Consider the following 10,182-nt stretch of genomic DNA (forward strand, 5'->3'; position numbering starts at 1 on the left):
CCTCTCAGTCTCAGCATGGCTCTTCTTCTGCTCCTACTTCTCTTCCTCGTGCTCCTCTCCCTGCAGTGGGCAAAGAAGTATTTCCTGGGATTCTCTAACCCTCATGTACATTACCCACCTTGCCCGCCCCCCTTACCATTTCTAGGCAACCTGCTTCACCTGGCGCACAAAGATCTGCCAATTCACTTGCTGCATCTCTCTAGAAAATATGGGTCTATTTATCGTCTAAGCTTTTGGGGGAAAGGTGAGTGTGTCTTCCTGTTTCTTTCATTGTAGCTCAGTAGATTTTATGATGTTTACTAAAAACGACATAGCTCATCTATGTTTTTTTAAAAATATGTAATCTGGTAAATCTGAACAGATTTAAAAAAATCTGATGTGCAGCCACCATGGGATAAAACACATTTCCTGGAATATTTGGCTGCTTTAGTGTCCATAAATCTTGCTGCTAAATGCTGTTGGCACTTGCCCACTATTTTTGCCCTATATGAATTCTGATTATCCTCTTAACAATGATATTGTACTCAGTGCGAGCAGATGTGCAGAATTGCTTTGTGAGTATAGGAAAGGTTAAACACATTTTAAAACCTTGGACATTTGCAAATGCACTTAATTTCCTGGGACAGAGGGAAAAGGAGGGGGTGGTGGATTGTTCCTGGAATTATGGGACAGCCGACAGCTATGCTAAATCCAAAAAGTAACTCTTCCACACTGACCTGGGCTGCTGGGACAGGCTCATAATACTGCTATCCCGTATTTATGATTTTCCTTCTTCCATTCCACAGATTTTGTCGTGTTAAATAATTCTAACTTGATCCGTGAAGCTCTGCTTAAGAAGTGGGCAGATTTTGCTGGAAGACCCAAGAGTTACATAGGTACTTTTCCTTGGCATATTGATGAAATAAATTGATTTTTTTTTAAATATATGTTTTGTAGCCTATTACTTGTAGCAAGCTCAAAATGAATCCTATGTTCTATGGGAAAAATAATTTTCACTTGCCCCAGAGAAGCCCAAGAAATCTATAATTAGTGCGCTGTACATTATGGCATAGCCATTACAAGGCCAACTAAAGAAGAGACAACCTAATGCCCTTGGAATCCCAAATCTGCCCTTAGCTCTCACCAACTGAACATGTTACAAAGGGTTGCCATGTGTCCAGTGTTTTACGTGCCTGACCTTTAAAAATGATGCTTTATGCCACTGTAATTAATAGGGAAGAAAGATAAAAATATAGGGCACCAGTATATTTTTTTTCCAGAAAAAGGTGGTAAATACACAACCTGCAAAATGTCTTAAAGCTGCGTACCACCCCCTTGCGCTACAGATATCCACATAGCAAAACAGGTGGATCAGTCAGTCAGTGGTCCCCATTCCCCAGTGACAGAGGCTTCTGTGCTAAAGTGAGAATATGCATAAAATATACAGCACAGAGGCCTACGCACATTTCCATTCACTCTATATCAGATAGAGGCAAGTATACCAGATAAAGGCAAGTAAATTGAAGACACAGGCTACACATTACAGTATGTATAAAACCATTTGCTCAGTGCAGCTGAGCCTACAGTAACTTTTGATCCTAGACTTCTACCCTCATATGTAATAAAAAACATTAAGTTTGCCCAGGAGCAGTAACCCACAGCTACTACAGCAGGCAGGATTTATTGGTCACTTTAAAAAGCAAATATCTTATTGGTTGCTATGGGTTACTGCTTCTGGGCAAACTAAGTGCCTTATATTACATATGGGGGTATATGTGTAAAAGAGCACTGCTTCCACTCAGGCACTTAACATCGTGGATTATAAATACTGTAAGAGGACAGTTCATATTGAAATCAATCTTTATACGATGCAGACAATGATATTCTAATTCTCATATATTGCAATTGGTCTTTATTTTTATAAACACGTTATTTTTTCTGCTTGTCATGAAGCTACGGTACTCTGGACAACCATGGGGTGGTGCAATAAGAGGCAGAATTGATTTCATTAGGATCAAAGTTGTACAAAAGTACTAACACAAATATAGCAGGTGAATTGGGGTCCAAACAATTGTATGCAGCAATTTATTTTTAGTTTGCTGTGCCTCTTTTATACCAGATGTAAGGTAAGGTAATTCTAATACACACAGGGAAGTACTATAGTATGTGCATTTTAGTATTTAGGGATGCAGCACTAGAGAGACAAAGTGGACAAAAATGGTTCATTATGGTGATATAAGCATTACCAATTTAATGTATCTCTTTACACAGGTGATCTGATATCCCTGGGCGGGAAGGATCTGTCTCTTGGAGACTACACGCCAGTGTGGAAGGTGCAGAGGCGTCTCACCCACACATCCCTGCAGAACTGCGTGCGCAATGACCTAGAGAATGTGCTGATCAGAGAGGCCAGATTATTATGCCAGGTGAGGAAGGGAACAGGTTTCTGCCATGTCCTACCTCTTTACAATACATCTACACTTTCCAAACAATTAGGGAGGCTTTTCTCTTTTTTCATTGTTAATAATTATTAAACACTTCATTGATAAATGCTAATCAACTAACCAAAGTCTGTTGTGCTAGCAAAGTCTGTTACAGAACATGCTGTGCAGTCACAGGATTAAGGGGATTTCCAACTAAAGTGTTCGAAGAGTCATATGACGTTTCTCTGGTAGAAATGCCACCTTTTCTGGGAAAAAACAATTATGGACCTTCACATTTTTTTCCATGCTGGTAAAATACTGACCAGGTGTCAGCCTTATTCTCTGATCAGCTCTAAGCAGAGCAACATCTCAACAAGTTTCTTTACTTAATTTTTATAGACAGGTGGCAACGTCATTACATCAATAAATTTGCTGCTAATATCTTGAAATCTAGAAAAAATAATGTAGATTGCAGAAGTGCGTAGAAGGAATTTTAACTTAATTCATTTTGAGGTTTACATTTCCTTTGATATAAACAGGTTTGAAAGAAATTTGAGCACATGCTAATATGTGTGTGGAAGAGAGTCAGTGTTAATTAATACTCTATCCATAGGATTGCCTGAACCTGAATGGGGAGCCAGTGGATATATCTCGATCATTCTCTCTGCGAACCTGCAGGATCATAGCAGAACTGACATTTGGTACCACGGTGGGGGACCACTGGCATGTTTTATATTTGCTGTTTTCATAACTTAATTTACACTATGTTTTTGTGCATTTTAATTCTCATTCTATTTAATTCTCTTTTTCCATTCTCCCTAATCTTGTAAATCAACTGGCACCATCACCCCCTTTTAAAACATAGGATGCTTTCCATCATTTTGTCACCATGTTGAGGTGTTTCAATGTAAAGAGTACTCAGCTTATGCCTTTCTAGAATCTGCTCACTAAGCAGTTGAGCTAAACAGTCATGACAAGGGAAGACTATTTTGGGGAGCCCTAACAAGTACTACATATAGAGTAAGGTATTTGCCCTCTTTCTTCTTATATGAGTTTAAAGGTTGATACCATGATAAACTGTGGAATCATGGGTGTGGTACTAGGAGGTATACAAGAGTGTTGACAACCTTTTAAACTGTCCCTAGATCAGGGATCCCCAACCTTTTTTGCCGGTGAGCAACATTCAAATGTAAAAAGAGTTGGGGAGCAACACAAGCATGAAAAAGGTACCTGGAGGTGCCAAACAAGGGCTATGAATGGTTATTTGGTAGCCCCTATGTGGACTTGCAGCCTACAGAAGGCTCTGTTTGGCTTACACTGGGTTTTATGCATCCAAAACTTGCCTCCAAGCCAAGTATTCAAAAAATGAGCACCTATCTTGACGCCACTGGGAGCAACATCCAAGAGGTTGGTGAGCAACATGTTGCTCACGAGCTACTGGTTGGGGATCACTGCCCTAGACATTCCAATAACTGGTCAATTCGCCTAAGCAAACCTAATTTATCTGAAGTGTTGCAAGTCCAACAAAATTAATACAAACTAGAGGAGTACAAACTAAAGGAGTTATTAAACAATAGCAACCGTAGTTGTAGTTTGATCCTGAATAGAAGTGGAACCCAGTGAAGGGATTGGCAGACAGTGTTTCTTATACAGTTACCCATTATTTAAACTTGTTATCTTTTCTTCCTAGTATGATCTTTCAGACCCCAAATTCCAGGAGATTCACAAATGTATTGTTAATATTATTAAGTTATGGGAGTCACCAAGTGTTACTGCTCTGGATTTCATACCATTTCTGCAGGTGAGAAATAGCAGCTCTTGTAGTGTTACATGGATGGAAATATGAACAAAATCAATATATGGTGATAAACGTCTCATTTAGTAAGGGCTAGGAGCAATGGTAAGAGTCATAGCAATAAGGCCCTTAGAGCTCTATAGACAAAACATTTGCACTTTTGCACTGCAAATTGCACCCTGTACCTTGCACCTTGCCCCACACGGAAAATCCACTGACCAAGGTCATTTATAAACACTGGGAAAATTTGCACCTGGGCAGTAACCTATGGCAACCAATATAACCAATGTTTTCTTTGATTATTTTACCTGCAGCTGGGTAAAAAAGCAGAAATTGGTTTCTATAGGATACTGCCCAAGTGCAAATTGCCCACTGTTTATAAAAGAGTCTGCTATGTGTCTTTGTGCCTGCTGTTTTCTACTCTGCCCCTTCATTTGTATATGATTCTAGATTTAGGCAGAAAAACAGAAAGGTATGGGAACAAAAATTTTTATTAATGATACTGACAGAAGTAACTGGAATTCTGCCCTGCCCTGCCCTGCTGATGATATAGTGACACAGACAAAATGAATCTGTGACTGTATGGTGAAGCCTGATGGGATCTATAAGACAAGTAATCTATTCACAAGAATATATCTTTACTTCTTAGAAGTTCCCCAATCAGACTTTAAAGCTTCTGATGGACACTGCAAAGCAAAGAGATTCCTTTATAAAGAGCCAAGTGGAAGCTCACAAGGTTGGTAAAAGGAAATTAGTTCTGGGGATGCTATGGCAATATAAATTACTTGCTCCTTTAATAACCTTGTACCTAAAGATTGTCTGTTTTTCTAGGCACATCTCCCATCCAGTAAATGTGATGAAGACATTTTAGATGGAATGATGCGATTTCTTCTAGAAAAATCTGGAGATGACAGCAGCGGAATGTCAGAATTTTCTGAGGATCATCTTCATATGGCCGTTGTTGACCTCTTTATAGGAGGGACAGAAACCACCGCATCCTTATTAACCTGGACAGTGGCCTACCTCATGCATTACCCAGAAGTACATATATATACCATTAACAATAATATATGCTCCTTATAATACTTAGTAATACACTATATTTCTGCAGTCAGTCTATTACACTGATACAGATTTCAGAGCTTTAGTGTGTAATCCTTAGTGACTAACTAGTGATTAACTGTATTTTTATAATATCTAATAAAATGACAGGACATGCAGACTTGATTATTGGATCTCTCTGACAGAGACAGATATTTATATTAACTATTCATACAGTAGATAAATATATTATAATGTTAAAGTGTGAAATCCCTCTGTAGTATCATCCTCAGTAATAAATTATATTCTACATATCCTATCTAATCCTGTTTATACATGGGCAGATTTAAGCTGCTGATTCAGCCCCTTCAGACAGAGCTAACATCTTATCTGCCTGTCTATGGGCCCTCCCTAATGGCCTATCCAATAGATATTTGGCCAAAAATCATCAAGATATCTATTGTGCAGGTTTCAAAATTCCATCTGGAGGGGACTGCATGGGCTCATTGATAGATCTTGCTATCCAAGTCAACCACTTTGCAGGTTTAACTGTAAAAGTTTCTTGTATACGTTATGAGGCACATATTTTCCCCCAAAATCAATTGCTTACAAATCACCTTTCTTATTGAATAAGTGCATTTTGTTATCTCTTAGGCACAAGATAAAATTCATCAGGAGATCATAGGAGCAGTGGGAATGGAGAGATATGCGACATATACAGACCGTAACAGCTTGCCCTACCTTAATGCCACTGTTTCTGAGATGCTCAGACTTCGACCTGTGGTTCCCCTGGCTGTACCGCACTGTACCATTAGGGATACAAGGTAAGATTTACTAAAAACCTGAAATGCATTTATAATCATTAATCATATTCTTGCCTTGTTAAAGATTTATTTACCTGTAATTTTATGATTGTGATATTATTGGTCTGTACAATAAATAAATTAATGTTTCATGTGTACCAATCCCCAGTACTGGGCTGTACCAATAGAAGTAATATTAATTTAATAAAAAAACAGCTGTGGGAACCTTAGTTATTTTTGCTATGGAAAGTATAAATGTGTTTATAAACACAGTACTTCTATAAGAGTGTAACTTACACATTACTTTATCCCCAGCATTGCAGGATATACCATCCCTAAGGGCACCACTGTAATCCCCAATATTTATGCTGCTCACCTTGATGAGACAATATGGGACAATCCTACCCAGTTCTATCCTGGTAAGTGTGTTTTCTTGGTACATACATTTCTTTGTGTTGGTCTTTGTGCATGGTTAAATGCAGTATAAGCTGGACTAGGAATGGGTTAAAATACCGCAATCACACTGTATCCAGTGCAACACTGTTCATTTTAGGAACATTCAATAATCAGATGATATAGAAATGTTATAATTGTGTTCAGGTTTTTCTGTTTTTAGTTGTCACATACTGTAGGTACATTTATTGGTTTCTCTTTCATTGAGCAGAACGCTTCCTCTCCCCATCAGAAAACTCACATTCTTCCCGCGCTCTCCTTCCATTCAGTGTGGGTGCAAGGCTTTGTATTGGTGAGACTTTGGCTCGTATGGAGGTGTTTTTCTTTTTGTCTCACCTCCTGAGGGATTTCCGCCTCTTGCCCCCTTCTCCTGAACTTTTGCCTGAACTCAGTGGGGTGTTTGGAATCAACTTCAAGTGCCGCCCATTTCTGGTCTGTATATCACCCCGAGAAAACACACCAAAAATACAGGATTTAAATAATAAAACATGACTTATATATGACTGGCATGAATTCTACTATATATCCTGTATAAATTGTCTTGGCAAAAATGAGAATAAAGGACTGATGGTTTTTAAAGCGCAAGGAATATTTTAAGAGGATGTAAAATCTTAAATAGAAAGCCAATATTATGTTTCCCACTCTGAATAATGATGTCACCATTGTATCTCTAACAATCTTTTGCATCACTTTCATACATATTCATACTTGCCGACTGCCATTTACTTATATATCGCCAGGTGGCCGCCAGCTGCATTGCTTTGAAGCAGAGTTCAGCCTGCCAAGTAATATGAAAGAAGTGGATGTGTTTATTTCTTAGTGGGGTTTCTACCTGCTGTAAGGCCAAACATACACGCCTGTTGCTTTCATCCTGCCTGCCAGTCCTTGCACCTCTGAGCACTTCCAAGCAGTGCAGCAGGCAGCTGAGAGGTTGCTAGCAGATAAAAAAGGGACAGGTGAGAAAGAGATACAAAATATAGTTTTTCTTAGAGCAAGGTAAACCATTTTAACTCATATGTGTATATTGGAGATATAAACAAACTGATAAAAAAAACATTTAAATGATTTGATTAATGTTTTTGTATATCTGCTAATCAGAGTCTTTGTTTTGTACATCAGCAAACCTGAAATAACGAGATGAAAACACTATCTGACATGTATATAATCCTAAAATAATATGTGAGAAATTGTTATAACACTTTTCACAAAAACATGATTCTGGCCATACAGTTACTGAACTATGTTTCTTGTATGTTCCTATACACTATTTTCACTGCTGTGTCTTCCGCCTCAGTTCTGTATTTTTGTTCTATTGATAACAGGAGCTGCAGTTTTTAGTCTTACATTTATTTTTGTCATCTCTGCTTTTATTTTCATGGTACAGTTCTGGCTGGTGTCGGGAAAGAATAAAATGGTTGCAAAAAATGTGTGTTTTTATCTTAAAGGGATTCTGTCATGATTTTTATGGTGTACATTTTATTTCTAAATTACACTGTTTACATAGCAAATAATTCACTCTAACATTTAAAATTGTATTCTTGAACCAACAAATGTATTTTTTTAGTTGTAATATCAGTGTGTAGGCAGCCATCTCAGTGCATTGTGCTGAGTCTGAGCTTTCAGAAGGAGCCAGCGCTACACATTAGAACTGCTTTCAGGTAAACTATTATTTCTCCTACTCCCATGTAACTGGAGGAGTCCCAAGCCGGACTTGGATTTCTTACTATTGAGTGCTATTCCGATATCTACTGGGAGCTGCTATCTTGCTCCCCCTTCCCTTTGTTCTGCTGATCGGCTGCTGGGAGGGGGGTGATATCACTCTAATTTGCAGCTCAGCAGTAAAGTGTGACTGAAGTTTATCAGAGCATAAGTCACATGGCTGTGGCACCCTGCAAAATGAAGAATATGGCTAGCTCCATATGGAATTTTAAAATCAAACATAAAGGAACTTTATTTGTTCTTTTGAAGAACAGATTTCAATGCAGTATTCTGCTGGAGCCTTAAAACTGATGCTTCGTACCTGAGAAGAGGGAAAAAAGGCCATTATACCAACCAGTTAAAGAAATTTAAAAAAAAAAAAAAAACATTTCCAGGGATTTTCTTATTTGAGCAAAATAACGACTCTCCTATTGCAATGAGATGCTTAGTTCAAAAGTTTTTCTTTACTAAAATGACTAAACAAGCACTGCAGCTTACTTCTGGAAAGTATTAAACCTTGGAGAAGATTATATTCTAAAAGTGTGTATAGTCAGGAGTGCCACAGGCCCCCCTATACTCTTGGGACCCCCAGGAATTGATGGATCTGTCTCTATTGCTATATTCTGAAAGATTGGTTTATATAAAGCCAATGGCAAAACAAGTTAGAATGCCAGGGCAGGGATATATTTTTAACAGTTTCATAGAATATGTCAGGAAAAAAAATCACTGAATTGGCCAGTTTATACTCAAATGAACTTCAATGTGATGTAGAAGTTGATATTCTTAGATTATTAGAATATTTTAAAAATCTTTGTAATTATCTTAATTATGTCATTATTTTATTTATTTTGTTTTGTGTGCATGTGTTTTTTGCCATTTTTTTCTATTCCTCCTCTTGTTTTATATATATATATATATATATCATATAGGCACAAAATGGTCACCCCCTAAAGCTGCTGTCCCCCTTTTTTTTGCTGTGGGACCCTGTAACTTCTAGTTATACCTGTGCATCAGTGATCTGTTTATGTACGGTATGTATTGTGCTGTGTTGACACAAAGACATCACTCCAAAAAAGGACTGTTTATGACTTCCTGTTATTTTCATTTGTCCCTACAGAAGTAAAGTTAATGCATCTGGTTTCTAAACTAAAAAAGTCATTTATATCACTTATTCTCATGGACACTCATGTATTATTTCATACTTTGGCTCTCCAGCAGCTGCCGTACTACAACAGCCAACATGATCCCAGGAGCTATTCTCCAGAGCCAGAGTCTGGAGTTTCGTGCTGCCGATAATTTTAACTAAACGTCTTTTTCAGGGCCAAAGTTATATGCTGGACAATGCGCAAAGCATTACCTCAAGAGAGATTTATGGGTAAGATTCTTTAGCTCATAGATGCACAGATGTCACCAACAGATAATGTAGCCAAATGTAGCCAGGCTACAGATACTAGACTAGTCCTTTTCTGCTTTAATGTGGCAACCCAGGGCCATCCATGGAGTCTGGGCGATGTCATAGCCTGGCTCTCTAAAAGAAAACCATAAAATACACATAAAACAAAAGAACAATATTTATAAACAGGAGCTGATATGAGACACTATGTGCTTTGGCGCATGGCAGAGGGTGGAATCATTTTGTCACACGGCTGGGTTTTGTAAACAAGAATGTCTGCCAAGGTTGCAGCCTTTGTGAAATATGTAGAATATGTAGTTATCAACAGCAAAGATAATATTTACTATGAACACAAAAATAAAACAGTACAAATAGCGACAGGGTTGAGTCCATAGGGATTGTTACAGTGAGCACAAGAAGCAAGTGGAAGACTATTATTGTCATAAATAATACTTATCAAGTAGCAATTTCCTAATGCTGCCTCAGCATATTCTAAGTATTGCCCTTTACGAATGCAGAAAGGTCAGTTAAGCAAATGCTTATAGACAGAATCTGGATAGTGACCAGTAGAGATTGCACTACAGAGTTCATTGGCCA

General features: G+C 38.1%; 1 protein-coding gene across 2 annotated transcripts; it reads left to right on the forward strand.

Moving 5' to 3' along the window:
* Positions 1-7,938, forward strand: cyp21a2.1 (cytochrome P450 family 21 subfamily A member 2). 2 transcript variants are annotated; one of them, XM_002941268.5, is made up of 10 exons: positions 1-244; positions 786-875; positions 2,251-2,405; positions 3,016-3,111; positions 4,093-4,203; positions 4,847-4,933; positions 5,029-5,238; positions 5,893-6,062; positions 6,357-6,460; positions 6,706-7,938. In XM_002941268.5, exons 1-10 carry the CDS (start codon positions 16-18, stop codon positions 6,984-6,986), a joined length of 1,533 nt encoding a protein of 510 aa, XP_002941314.4. In that variant the 5' UTR covers positions 1-15; the 3' UTR covers positions 6,987-7,938. The 2 variants fall into 2 exon arrangements, with proteins under 2 accessions (XP_002941314.4, XP_012825157.2); XM_012969703.3 differs by having other exon boundaries at positions 6,727-7,938.
* Positions 7,939-10,182: the final 2,244 nt, after the last annotated feature.

Source organism: Xenopus tropicalis, chromosome 8 (genome assembly GCF_000004195.4).
Source record: "Xenopus tropicalis strain Nigerian chromosome 8, UCB_Xtro_10.0, whole genome shotgun sequence".
NCBI lineage: Eukaryota > Metazoa > Chordata > Amphibia > Anura > Pipidae > Xenopus > Xenopus tropicalis.

Bases quoted from the DNA above. Each gene is read 5' to 3' on its own strand.
- cyp21a2.1 (XM_002941268.5), top strand. From the start codon at position 16: ATGGCTCTTCTTCTGCTCCTACTTCTCTTCCTCGTGCTCCTCTCCCTG. The intron at 4,934-5,028 runs GTTGGTAAAAGG...CTGTTTTTCTAG, and splicing joins GCCAAGTGGAAGCTCACAAG to GCACATCTCCCATCCAGTAA. The intron at 6,461-6,705 runs GTAAGTGTGTTT...TTCATTGAGCAG, and splicing joins TCCTACCCAGTTCTATCCTG to AACGCTTCCTCTCCCCATCA.